This window comes from Octopus sinensis, unplaced genomic scaffold (genome assembly GCF_006345805.1).
Source record: "Octopus sinensis unplaced genomic scaffold, ASM634580v1 Contig09569, whole genome shotgun sequence".
Classification (NCBI taxonomy): Eukaryota; Metazoa; Mollusca; class Cephalopoda; order Octopoda; family Octopodidae; genus Octopus; species Octopus sinensis.
Genome location: NW_021831847.1, coordinates 231,934 through 246,533, shown reverse-complemented (window position 1 = coordinate 246,533; position 14,600 = coordinate 231,934). Strand labels below are relative to the sequence as shown.

Below are 14,600 nucleotides of genomic sequence, written 5' to 3'. Positions count from 1 at the left end.
TGAAAAGTATGAATAAAATATTTCCAGCAGGCGGGTACATAACTCGAATATCGACATATTTGGAGACATCTACAAATAAAATAACCATTAAATACCCAAACGTCCAACACAACCAACTCAAGACTTTTGTAGCCAGTTTTCATTACTGCATCATTCATTTTAAATACACGTGTTTATCTCCAACGGTAAATGCTTGAACTAATGGCAGAATCCACTAGCAAGTCTCAAGGTTGTTTTAATCAATGGCAAGACAACATCCAAGCTCAACTATCCTCGATCTAGGTGCGCGTGTATTGGTTCTTGTCTTCAAAAACAGTAAGTTGCTATCTCAACTGGCAGAGAGTGTAATTGTCTGTCAAATATACACGCCAATCAGTCAGATGTTGGGATATTCAGAATCAACTCTCCAGCAGACATTCCAGTGGAAATTAAATCGACGGCCAATATAAGTCAAATCCAACTCAAAGTCAGTCCACTTCAGTGCTCAAATAATCCCATTGGTCGATAGATAAATGATATTTCAGACTTTGACGAATGTGAAACTGGATTCAACGATTGTGACAAATTTGCAGTCTGTGAAAATTTAAAAGACGGCTACAGATGTTCATGCCCGAAAGGATTTTCTGGTAATGGAAGACTTTGCACAGGCAAAATCCACGCTTGATATTATACAGATATCAACGAATGCACAGAAACGGGCATTTTCAGACACAACTGTGGCCAAAATTCGCGTTGCACCAACTTGATGGGTTCCTATGAATGTGTTTGCGACGAAGGATACAGAATGACTGAAGGAGTCTGCCAGGGTAATTAGCATATTAATGTAGACAGATATCAACGAGTGCACGGACGTTTTGGTCCACCATTCTTGCGACTCGAAAGCGAAATGTCACAACCTGCCAGGGAAATACTACTGCCAGTGTTCTCACGGACTGAAAGGTTCTGGATTCAAGGGTCAATGCCACAGTTACTACAAATACTAAAACCTTTAGAATTAAAAAAATGTCTAATTTTTGGGGATCCTCACGTTCAACAATTTGACGGAGAGTGGTCTCACTTCCAAGGAAAATGTCGCTACGTTTTGAGTCAAGATCGAAATTATCGATGGAAGATAATTGGAGACTACGCCGATAACCGAGTTGACATGAAAACCGGATTGATCGAAAAATCAGAAATTGCGACTTGGATTAAAGCAGCAACAATATACCACAACAAAGATGTTTTGACTCATTTCTGAGTTATTGCAGAGAATTGACCTTCTCAGGAACTTTGAAATTTATGTAAATTATCAACGAGTCAACCTGCCTGTGATTTATTCAGGATTCTTCGTTTTATTTCAAAGAAGTAAAATGGTTGTGATTTCGGAATGATTAACAGGTTTTAATGTCGGTCCAATTCGACTTCACAGTCGAGTTCGACGGAGACCACATTTTGTCGATCTACGCAGGCAAGTCGAATAACGTCACGGGAATATGTGGGAATGCGAACGACAATCCCGACGACGACACTGAACCAGGACCTGTTGACGCTTGTTCTAAAAAAGATGTACAAACGTAGTGAAAGTATTGTCAGATTGCGAACGCCTTTGAACTTTCGTGGACGAGTTCTGACATTTCATTGAGTGGAAAAAAGTGTCTTGAAGATGTAAAATGTGGAGTGCGGCTGACGTGTAATAACGAAAAAGAAATGGAAATGAAATGTTACGAAGCAATGTCTGTGGAGTCGTTTAAGGTGAGTTCATCCCCGTTCACTCAAGAATTGTATGAATCACATGTCCACAGACACCCAGAAGGGACTGATCAAGTCATGTGTGTACGACATGTGTCACTCGAACACCACAATCTGTTCCTTTGGTCAAGTAATCGAGGACTACTGCTCATCCATCGGATATAGAGTCGATTCCTGGAAGGGGATTGACACTTATTCTGGATGCTGTGATTCCCAATCTTTCATTTGTAGCCATTAAGTGCCCGGTGAATATGGAATGGACCAAATCTAGTGATGTCTGCATCGAAAGTTGTACCCTCAATACTCCTGTCTGTTTTGAGCCAGGAGTGGACAATTGCTACTGTAAGAAGGGATTTGTCTACAGCGGAAGCAAATGTGTAAGACCTCAAGATTGTGGTTGTTTTTATAAAAACTCGTATTTCCTGGTTTGGTAGATATCATCAATTTCCGTAGTTGAATGAGACTATATTCTCTCCCTTCTGTGATGAAAAATGTCACTGTTCAACAAACAGAGAAATGAAGTGTGGACAAACAAAATGTCACCCAAAGGCAGCCTGTAAAACAGTTGACGGGATCCACGGCTGCCACTGCAATCCAAAATATTCAGGGGATGGGGAGATGTGTACAGGTATCACCAAATATATATATTCCGAGACATCCCTGAATGTTCAAACGACAAAAGCATATGTCCTCTTCATTCCACGTGCACTGAGCAGGGGAACCTTCATTTGTGCTTGTGCAATGATGGTTATCAGATGGAACATTCCTCTAATGGTTATATTTATATATAAACCATGTAGTCACCACGTGTGCTAACATTGACGAGTGTCAAACCGAGGGTGTATGTTCTGGCAAAAAGTTTTCCCACTGTGTCGACACTAAAGGATCCTACAAATGTGAATGTGACGTTGGGTTCCGGGAGAACTTATCGAGTGGATCATGTGACCGTTCGATTGTTAGTATTGACTGATTAGAAATCACACCCGACTGTGTATATCCAGCAAAGATCAAAATACAGACTAACGGGATCAAAGTTTGTGACTGTAAACCTCACGTGACATAATGTTTGAATAGACAGCCCTTGCTATGCCAACCAATCTTTGTGCACAGCAAGTCTATGCAGCCAAGGTCAATTTGGATGTTGTTTGTGCGTCTGTCCGACAGGCTACAAAATGGAGAACGGGACTTGTGTCGGTTGTATCTGAATACTTTAAATATTTAGATATTCCGGAGTGTTCGCTTGGAATGGATAACTGTCCCACTAATTCAATATGTGTTGAGAAATTAGGCGGATTCGACTGCATTTGCAATGACGGGTTTGAAAAATCTGCGAGTAATCTCTGCGAAAGTTTGTGTTTGGGAAGCGGTCTAAAATAGACATTGACGAGTGTCGCCATTTGGAAAATCCGTGCAAGAAGAACAGCCACTGTGTGGACACTGTCGGGTCCTACATGTGCGAATGTGATGCAGGATATTCCATGACAGGGTGTGGGGAGTGTGAAGGTATGAGGTTGAGATAAATGACAGATATCGACGAATGTTCTCAAGACATATGCGGTCAAGGATTCAGATGTTTTAATACTCCCGGGTCGTATCGCTGCTTGATTTATGAACTATCTTGACACCATTCATAATCACCTCCCAGAATAACACATTAACATTGTTTATGTTGTCGATTCACACAGTTTATCTTTTTCGGCCCTACTATAATCAAATTTCAACTCTAGCTTCAACCAAAACTCTAAATTTTACATTTTTAATAAAAAGTCGGGAGATGGTCCAAGATATGTCGAAAGTTTTGATGTTTAATCACAGTCTAATTAAAATGTAATAAAAAAGAAGCTATTGTGGTAAATCAGTAAAAATAAATTCTGTTGCCATTGACGAGCACTTTAAGCTACGACTATAATAGAGCACCGAGCAATCGTCGCTCAAATGGACGAATACCAACTTTTTATGGAGAGTTCCTTGGTGAAACTGGTAGGAAACCTGGCAAAACTTGATAGATTTCACTAATAAAAAATCAAGACGGCGACGGATGTGGCGAGTCAATTTTTAATCCAGAATATCATTGGAAAATATTAGATTTCTTGTATTAATATTTATTCCAATTATACTAGTAAACAGTGAGGGTGCAATAAACTCACAAGACCTATCTAACTTGAACTGGGAATTATTAGTTTTGAGAATTCACAACATATACCAAGTAGGCAGCACTCATGAGTATTTATTTATAAGGATTTTGGTCAAATTATTACGGGATTGTCTCCAAATATGCCAAATGACACTTCAAGTGTCCCGCTGGGTGCCAATTAGTTGCTTAGATAATATTCATAGATAAATTGATTATTGAATTAAAAAAGATTCTGTTGTTGATTATTGGAATTCTTGTCAAAGGAAGAAATGGAGAAACTATAATCGAAAACATCCAATCGATGAAAATTGAGACACAAGTAGACTTAATGCACGAATTGAAACAAGTAAAACCAATCAAACATAATCAATAAGATTACTGAAAATTCTACAAACATATTGTGTGTTGAAAATGTGAAGAATGGAAACGATTTTTATTTGAGCGATTTTGTGTACGGGATTTTAGACAAATTAATTGAGTCAAGAAACCAGTTATTCAATGTATAACAATTCTTTATTTATTTTAAGCTGCTAAAACTGCAATCGGGGATGGAATCAAAAAAGAACATGAAAAATATATGTTCAAAAAAAAATCTCGAAAATATTTCAGACAAATTCGAAATGTAAAAATTTTTAACAATAATTTCAGAGAACGACTAAAAATTAAAATAAATGAACTCAAAGACGAACTGGCTGAAATACAAAAATCCAACGAAAGTCTCCACAAAAAAGTAAACCACGTTTATATATGTTTAGAATATAGAATTGATTTCGCTATCCCACCAATCTAAATATTTGAAAGACGAAATTGATATTCTTAAAGAAAAAGTAGATTTTTTGAAACATGATTTCCAAGATAATTTGTCTTCTTCAACATAAAAGTGAAAATGTCGATTTGAAAAAACGAAATGACAAAATAATGCAAGACAACGAAATATACGCTGTAGAAATAACTATTTTTATAAATAGAAAGAAATTGCGAAACTGAAAAATGAAATTGTGATTCTTGAACAACTCAATCCGCTGAGAGCGAATGAACAAACTAAAAAACAACAGCTAGAAATTTCTCAGTTAAACCAAGAATTAAAGAACATGAAAATAGTTCAGTAATAAATAATTATTTAAAAGGAAAACCAAAAATTATATTCAGCTCTTGGACAACTCTCGAAAGAAATTGCACATCTTAAATTCGATAACAAGAATGATTACAATTTTGAACATGAAGCATCAACAAAAACCAGTAAATTTAGTTTGAAATTAGTAAAGGGGGACAAACTATGTCCAAAGATCAAGAGTCATATCCAAATCTCAACCAAAAAATGGAAACCCAAACAAAGACTATTCACTCTGAAGAAAACAACTCAAAAATAGTTTTTGAAAAACAAGAAAAATTGATAAAAAATGTGGTAAATAGATTATCAACAGGAACAACAGAGAAAATCGCCGTGGAACAAATCTCACGCCTAAGAGGGTGCAAACAGACTGCAAACAAAAATCATTATTTAATAAAGATACGAAAATCTCAAGGCATTCATCACTAACCAATAACAGTAAATATGGAATATTCCAAAGTAAAGCAACCAATACTTGGCATTCTTTGAAAAACCAACAATTCTTGAGAAAAGCTGGCTATTCTTCAAAAAGTAGTTCAGAATCAACTAATAACGAAAAGCAGTCAAGTCTAGACGAGTGTAGTCAATTTATAAATGTCAATAAAATGAAGCGGGAATGCCCGAAGCCGTTTAAATTAAGAATCATTAACAAATCAAACAGGAAATCAGACTCAATTCAATTTAATGAACTTAAAGAGCTATTTTGTTCAAATGTGCGTTCCTCCAAAGAAACAGTTATAAGCAATATCGGGGAAGCAAAGGAGAGAATATCTGAAAAAATGAGCAAAACAGATAAAAATAATATTCCAAATTTGATTGAGGGATTCGACAATTCTAGTGAAGATTCGACGTGGATTCAGTGTGGATACATATAAAATAAATTTTGATTTTTAATTAATAGTGCTTTTTGACTAATTAATTTAATATAGTCTCCTTACCCACTTAAATATTTTCAATGCTACTTAATCAAAATAAACATTAAGTGAAACACCCAACGACGATGAGCTCGAACTTATCACATGTGTTTTTTCACGTTTGTTTAATTTTTGAGTTTGTGATATCCGGGATGATGTGGACTCATAAGCAAATAAATTTAACCCAGAATAAGAATAATTAGAATTGATTTACTAACTATGATATATTCTTTCTAGGTTTGATATTTCTACTATACGGCATGAAGCTCAAATCGTCCATGAGGGAGGTTTTTTTTGAATTTTTAAAATAAATTTTTAAGAAGAATATTGAATGCAAAGTTTCCAAATGACATGTCAGTCATGATATGACTGTCCATTTGTGTAATAATGATAAAAACGATGAAAATAGTTGTCGTTGATATTGTTTGTATAATTTCCATTTAAAAATTCAGTTTTTCAGAATTAATTAATGAAAATTTGTTTTAGTTCATTTTAATAATTTAAGTTTTACTTTTTTTCCACGTTCAAATTTGAAGATAAGGTTTCCTTTAATTGTTGAGCTTTTATTGATTTCTTAGACTTTAAATATTACGTGGAATGCGTGATTTCTTCTTGGTCCTTTAAAATTGTGTTGTGTAAATGTCTCAAAATTTCTACATGCTAAAACAAGATTTCGGAAAGAGGAAAATCAATTTAATGAATTCAATCAATAGATTTGTTTCTTTTTCTGAAAATGAACTGTCGTAATATGTCACGAGCAGAGAATGAAACCATTATTATTAATAAGCACACCGCAAAACAACGTTAGCAAAGTTGTGCCACGCTCTCCTGGATACGTTTTGTTAAGCGCTTCATAGTCCTTCTGAATACAAACTTTTTAAGTAATTATAAATTGAATAAACTCTGTCCGATGCTAAATTTATATTTTGATGGATGCAATTCCATCTTTTTATTCATTTTTTATGATAAGGACATTCAAGTCTACCTGAAAAATTTCTTGCCCGCGACTGCGACAAAATATAGTGAATTATTTGTTATGTAGAACTAATTATCATTTAAGAGAAGGTTATAATAAATTTTCTAATAAATATTAAATTTTTAATGGACGTGTGTAATGAGAGCGGTTAAAGTGCCCACCCAATTCTTGATTTCTTTAATCACATTTTTGAGTGCCATCTCTCTTTGCTGGTGGATCTCATCATTTGCATTATACCAGAACTGTCCCAAACCCGACATTCGGTCAACGAAACCAACCGACTTTAACGTGTCGAATGCCCGAACTCTGCTCACACAAATGACAAATTTTGGAGTGAAAAATTCAGGGAGCAATGCGAACGAGAATGTGACTGTCCAATTCATACTGGAAACAGTCAAGAAGATTATCAACAGTCCACAGAACTCCAAGAATATAGTATATGACTTACAAGTGGTCTCGGGGACTTTTTTATTAAATTTCGTGGAAAGCTTCATCTCGGTCTACGATAAAGTGCAGAATATTGTCGTACGTGTGGGACAGTCGAGTGACTGTCTGCTAATAAATTGTCACTTTGACAGCGCACTGTCGAGTCCTGGTGAGTAAATGGTGGTTTACTGTGAGGGGCGAGCGACGACTTGATCAGTTGTGCCAATATGCTGGAAGTGTTGAGAATTGTCTCTCTACAAGCCACGGATGCTCGAAATTGCCTAATCTTCCTTTTCAATGGGGCGGAAGAGAATATATTGCAGGCCAGTCACGGCTTCATTACCAAACACCCCTGGTTTAAGGACGTGCGGGGGGTCGTCAATCTGGAAGCGTCGGGGTCAGGGGGGAATCAATATTATTCCAATCGGGTTAGTGTTTCCTGTCATTTGCTTAGGTCCGGGCACATCTTGGCTGCTGTACCTCTACCGAGATTCGGTCCCCTACCCATATGGCACTGCTGCAGGACAGGACTTGTTTCAAAGCGGACTTATTCCTTCCGACACGGACTACCGCATTTTTCGGGATTACGGAAATGTTTCGGGTTGTTTTTTCTACTCATTCACAGGCCTTGATTTGGCTTTCTTCACCAATGGGTATGTCTATCACACGCCCGACGACACGGACACGCGTATTGATGACTGCACAATCTCCAAGGCAGGTACTCCCTTCTCACTCCCAGGCATTAATTTGCTTGCCCTCACCAAAGCTTTCCTCGTTCAACCACACTTTTATTCGACTGACCAAAAGCTGGCCTATTTTGAAGTCGCCTCGACCTATTTTTTTGTGCTTCCTCAATCGCTGGTCAGTTTTCTTTGTCTTGGGGCCTTGGTCTTTGCCTTGTGTTCCACTTACTATGGAGTGATGCGTCATAACTACAGTTGTCCTCTCTACCCATTTGTAGTGCTTAGAATGAGATACAGTCTTATATATACCACTGCAGTCTTTCTTGTCATTGCCACTTTCCTTGCATCATTTGGCATCAACTATTTTCTCTCACGTCTGTTCCATGCCCTCTCTCTTCACATGACTTGGTTTGCTCTCAATTTCAATTTGGTGCTCTACGCAGTACCCCCATTCCTGGTTGTTCTATCATTCCACCACCTGAACGCACTCATTTGGAACTCGGTCATTTACATTCGCATTATTTGAGTAGAACGATCCTCTCCTCATGTCTTCGTTGGTTCTCCAAGCCTTCGCTCTCCTGAATGCACTGATAGCTCTCTACATGTCCTTCTATCAGTTGGGGGCGACAATATACCCCCTCCTCTTGTCTACTTTTCTGTCCCTCTTTGGCCTTGTATCCTCATTCTCAAGGGCTGTCAATTACGTGCTGTCTGTTATAGTTCTCTTTATCCCCATTCTGACGTCAGTGGACATGTTCTATCGAATAATGACGATGATCGTACCGCTTATGGGTCGGACTGGCACGTTTATCCCCTCCGATGTGCCGATTTCCCTTTTAATGGCCTTTTTTGTCACTTTAGTCTCCACTTTGGGCGTCTATGTCTGTTATTGCAAATTCCAGCTGAGGACACTCGTCTTGTGGATTGTCTTTATTTATTTGTGTTATGTCGTGGTACTCTATTTCACTCCTCTCGGCTTCCCCTACTCCTCCTCCCAACTCCAGCCTCGTAAAAAGAGAGTTCTTTACAATGTGGGACAGTTTGGCTTACTTCTGTAGAACATTTGCCGTCAGTTTTCGGGGACTGATGGGGTGACTTATTTGGAGGACTGTGGAGTATATATGATGCCATTCGACTCGTATGGAGGTGGTAAGAAGGTGGTGTTGAATGAGTCGGAGGCATACTACGGCTATCCTTTCTACCTTCCATTTCGGAAATATATTGGGTTAGTTTATTGTGGACATTCAGTGAGCTTCATAAACTGGAAGGGTGGAATGACCGTAGTCTCATCAATTTTAACAAGTCTTTCAGAGTTGTGGACAGGACTAGCATTTCTTACGCCACAACACGTTTTACCATTGAAATTGAAGGTGATAGTTTTATAAACACTCTCCAGTGACTGACCACTGCAGTTTTGTCATTCTGCCCGTTCACTCTGTTCTAACCAGAATTGACCTCATCACAATTAACGAGACTTACAATTTGAACGCATCTGGAAATACATTTATTTACTATGCTCAGGGCTTGCCCTCCTCTTTATTCAAACTGAGCTTTGATGTGAAGGTTTGCTTATATAAGTCAATTCGTCTAGTCCTCAGGGAATTCAGTCCTTGCAAAGTTTGCTGTTTCCTGGAATCTTCTTGAACATAGCAACTTTGATACGAACTCATTTCAGGAGTTTTTGAAGACTATTCCAAGTTGGATAGCCCCGACGGTCATTAGAGCTAAATTTAATTCAATTGATCTCAATTAAATATCATATTGACTAAATGAATAGGACAACCATTATAATTTTTTAAAGAGACATATTTTATAAATAAACGAAATAAAGACAATCAGGGACTACCCGAGAGAGAATTAAAAAACTGCTTCCCTGAGAACGACAATGGAGACACGATCAAAGAGCCGGTTGTGGACGCAGGGATCGTGTCTAATTCTTCAGAGATGATAGCCGGCATCGATGAGGAAACAAGGAGTTGATGGTACGATTATGAATTTTTATATGAGATAATAAAATACTTGTTCAATTTCCGTTTTCGTTATTTGTAGTGTTTTATTGCATCAACCTCCCACGGATGGGCAGATTCATGTCAACGTGCAGTCTAGATTTAGGGGCTACCTCTTCAACAGGCATCGATAACCCGTGCCTTGTCTCGGCTTGCCGCAACACCAGTGTCTGAATGTATGCCTTCACCCTGTCCTCCACGCCAAGCACCGCAACGCTGTTCGTCAGTGAGTTTCTTCATCATTATTTCGCTAGCAGTTAGGAATTTCTCAAGCTGTAGTTTAAATTTAGTGATTTTCTCTTCATTGATTCTTCCCAGTTACTCTTAGGCCTGGTCTTGTTGGTAAGGCTTTCATATGTGCACTGTCCTGCATAGATGATGTCGGCAGGGATCAATATATTGTTTGATTGATGCATTGATCTTATTTAAAATGTCCCTTTCAACATTATGTACTTTATTAATATGTTTGTACAATGCTTTCATCCTGCCCATCTTACTGTACAATTATGGAGCATAAGGACGAATCAGAAATTTGTTAAAAATCTCATTGCTTTTTACAGGAAACAACTCAGGTCTTAACTGGAAATACACAATCCAATGAAGATCAAGAATTGAGTTTTATACAATGTCAAGGACAGTAAAAGAGATATCTTAGTGATTGCGCAGAAACTGAAATTATTAAGACAAATTCTTATCGAGGACTGAATTGATGCTTTGAAGAAGATGGGGAGTATAACATGTCGGTAGAAAGGTTGTTTCGTCTACTGAAGTTGATTGGTCTTTTGAGATGAGGAAGTGAACGAGTTGTGTCAAGTTATTGTGTGCGGTGCTTCAGAAACCAAAAAAAACTGAACAAATTTATTTAATATCCAGTATGTCCTCCAGTAAAAGTTAGACAAAACATAATCACTTTGGGAGAGACTGGCTTTTTTCGAAATTAAGAAATCTTTATTATGGATTGAATAGAGAAGAAATCTCTAAGGTGATTTCGCTTTCTGCTTTCTTCCAAATATGTAATGCTTGAACTGTCGGTGACCAAATCTTCTGCAGAAATCACAGATTTATTCGAAAGAATTTTTTATTATGTCGGCCTCCGCTAATTCTACACACTGATAATAAAAAGGAATTTTGCAATTCGCTAATGGATGCTCTATGTACTAAATATGGTATAAAACATGTACGTGGGAGGTTTCGTGCTCCTTGGATACAAGTCGAAAGGTTAATGATTTAAAATCGATTTTAGATTTAATCAAAGCATAAAACGCTGGATATAGTCGGCAAGTTCTTCTCAAAATTGTTTTGGACGATATTGGCATGCATAAAGGACATGGTTCATGATTACAACAATAGCATTCATTGTTCGACAAAAAAATCTATTTTTATATATTCATGGGTGTTGAAAATTCTGGAAGGATTGGTGAAAAGGAAATGAGGCAACTTTTAGCATATGATTTGACGGGATTATGAGAAGCCCGAGAAAGTTAATTAGAAAATTTAATTATTGCTGGCAAAAAAATGGTTGAAAAAAGAAAATGGAGATACGACGAAGAAAATATCAATGTCGGAACGACTGTGCTTTTAAGGTCTCAGCGTCAAATAAATTTTTAGATAGAACAACGATGCCAATGTTCGGCAGAATCCACTGTACGATGGACTTGATGTTAATAAGTATATTGTTGTCGAGTGAACAAATGATCTCTATGTTATCGAAAAGGAGGACGGGGAGCGGTTACACGGAATTCATATTTCTCGAATAGCTAAAATGGATTAATTTTCACAAATCTAGAATAAAAATAATTTTTTTTAATGAACGATAAATTTTTTCTGAAAATTTTATTAGGATAACCTAAAATGGACTCTGACCCTGGGACATCGTCGTCTCAGTCCGATCATGTGGGCAGGATCGAACCTTTCAGAAGGATATCCGTCGCTTGAATGGGGGATCACGGGGATTATAATTAACTGGCTTACCCTGGTTTTTTGGTCATTAAATAAATAAAAAATGGAATAGCCAAAATGGCGGAGAGGATCATCGAATTGGAGGAGGGTCTTTAGTTATCTGATTATTTTTTAATTTTGAAGCGTTGTTGCTATAAAATTGATAATTAAAGAATGAAATTAAGTTAATTTAATATTTCGGGAATAAATTATGTTATTTGTTAAAGAATATAGATGAAAATGGCTTTGAAGAGAAAAATTACGTAATCGGTGTGAGAGCTGAGAGCTAAAGAACGTGAACTTAAAATGGAGGGAAGATTTTTCTCACTGATGAAATACCCCTTACGGCTTTATTTTGTCGCAACTGAGAAGCTTATAGGGAAACATTTCCTCCCCATGTTCGACTCCATAACAATGAACGATTCATCCATAACTGTATATAAGAAAATGTGAGAAGCAGTCCCTGGACATTTGGATGGGTCAAAAGACACAATCAAGTATGCGGCACACGTAGATTATTCGAAATGGAACAACCGCCAGAGGCATGATTCAACTTCACCAATCTTCAAGGTAATGGATCGTGCATGTGGGTTTGAGAACGTCTTCTCTCGGACACACAGAATCTTTGAGAGATCGTACTTTTATTATGCCGATGCACCACTTGCTTTCATGATTGATGAGTCAGATAGAATAAAGAACAAACACGATGATTTGATGGTATCCTGGAATGGACAGCCAGGCGGGTTAGAAGGGCTAAGACAAAAGGGGTGGTGTCTTTGCAGCATGCTAATGATTCGGGATAAAGCACAGTTGAGAAGGAATATCAAAATGAAAATGTTAGCACAGGGGGACAATCAGATTATCTGTGTCACATACAAACTGGTGTCTGGTGACTCAGAAGCAGTAAGGCAAAGAGAGTTGTCAGACATTCCCACTCACATGAAGATATTCTTACGGGATGTGTTTTATGGTGTGGAACAGATGGGTTTAATGGTTAAAAAGGAGGAGACATGGACGTCTTCAGCATTTATTGTGTATGGCAAAGTACCCATGATGAACGGTCAAATGATACCTTGCGACATCAAAAAGAAGAGAACTTGTGTTATACCTCGACTCCTCACTCGGTGGAGCTGGTGGAACAAACCTTTGCAGGTTTTTAATACGACAATTTTCTGATCCCATCACTGAGAGCCTGTCTTTTTGGAATTTCATTTACAAGGAAGTCAAATGTGAGAGGATAAGGTTAATGGCCAGGATGGCCTGTAGTCCTGTCCTTGGGAGGAACACAATTACAGTACGACCCCGGTTTGGGGCAGCATTTTTATCATAGTGCCCAAAAAGCGGGGGTGCCCCAAAATGCGAGGGTAAAGATTTTTTGCTTTTATTTTCTCCTCAATAGATTTTTATTGCATTTTAGACTATAAATTAAAATTATTTAATATTAAAAAAATTCTAACATAGTCCTTTCTTAATAAAATTTAAAAATTTTAATAAATCCAACAAAAAAACTATTAAAAGTAATCAGTAATTTTCTCACCGAATTGGTTTTTTTTCAGTTCTCCTGATAGGTTTTTTTCTAAATTCGTAGTAGATTTTCAAAAATTGTGGACATGTACTGAAAATATTATCTTCTAGAGAATTCACGATGTTTATGATTTCTTTAATTGATGATTTTTTAGATTCATATCCATCATAAGTAATTTTGTCCTCAATAATATCTGTCGAATCCATTGAAATAACATCTGAAATCACGTCATCTATTAATTCTTCGTCCAACTGTACATTATCCGAAATTTTTGATCTGTTTTCATTTATTTTCTGCCAGCAATTAATTATCGTTGTCTCTGACATCATTTTCCATGCCTCCCCGACAACTGTAATGACTTGTCTAAGATTGACATTATTCAAATTCAAATCAGAAAGCTGTTCTTTTTCAAATATAAGAGTAAAATCAATCAGTTTATTGAAATAGAGGGACTTGAAGGATTTTATTATTCCCATATCTAGGGGTTGAATTAAAGCGGTCGTATTTTTGGGAAGAAAAAGTAAATAAACATTGGAATATTCTGTATTTCTGTGACAGCTCGCATTATCCAGTATTAAGACAATTTTTCTCTTTTCATTGATCATATCTTGATTTACTTTCCATAACCATTTCCCAAAAATATCACTAGTCATCCACGAATTTTTTGATGCAGCATATAGTACTCCGTGATCCTCAGCGTTAAAATTTTTTAAACACCTAGGAGATTTGAATTTTCCAATTAATAGAGGTTTTAACTTTTCACCAAGTGCATTACAACAAAGGAGAAGGGTAACTTCTCTTTGCTCATTTTAATTCCATTGCATTTGTCATTAAATTGAACAAAAGATTTCGACGGCGTTCGCTTTATGTATAAAGCTGTTTCATCACAGTTAAAAATATTTTCACTTCCTACAGTTCCAAACAGTTGTCATAATCAGCAAAAAAATTGGAAACCGTAGAAAGGTCAGATGAATTCTTTTCTCCACTTATAGTTTTAAATAGCAACTCGTGTCTTTTCTTGAACCGGTCTAGCCATCCATTTGATGCCTTAAATGATTCATAATTTATCTTTTTAGATAATTTTTTTGCAATCAGTTTTAAGATAGTTCCAGAAATTGGAAGAAATTCATCTCTCAGACGTAGAAAAGTTTCAAAAACT

General features: G+C 37.0%; 2 protein-coding genes and 1 long non-coding RNA gene across 3 annotated transcripts; 2 read left to right on the top strand and 1 right to left on the bottom strand.

Moving 5' to 3' along the window:
* Positions 1-3,644: 3,644 nt before the first annotated feature.
* LOC115228111 lies at positions 3,645-4,306 on the top strand. The gene is made up of 4 exons (XR_003883187.2): positions 3,645-3,820; positions 3,856-3,934; positions 3,967-4,033; positions 4,066-4,306. It is a non-coding gene; the product is annotated as an uncharacterized LOC115228111 (long non-coding RNA).
* A 2,706-nt stretch (positions 4,307-7,012) lies between these two features.
* Positions 7,013-8,498, top strand: LOC115228124 (endoplasmic reticulum metallopeptidase 1-like). Its single transcript, XM_029798784.2, has 3 exons — positions 7,013-7,452; positions 7,485-7,710; positions 7,742-8,498. Exons 1-3 carry the CDS (start codon positions 7,182-7,184, stop codon positions 8,496-8,498), a joined length of 1,254 nt encoding a protein of 417 aa, XP_029654644.2. The 5' UTR covers positions 7,013-7,181.
* A 4,951-nt stretch (positions 8,499-13,449) lies between these two features.
* LOC115228123 (tigger transposable element-derived protein 6-like) lies at positions 13,450-14,094 on the bottom strand. Its single transcript, XM_029798783.1, has one exon. The coding sequence runs from the start codon at positions 14,092-14,094 to the stop codon at positions 13,450-13,452; it is 645 nt and encodes a 214-aa protein (XP_029654643.1).
* Between the last annotated feature and the right edge of the window lie 506 nt (positions 14,095-14,600).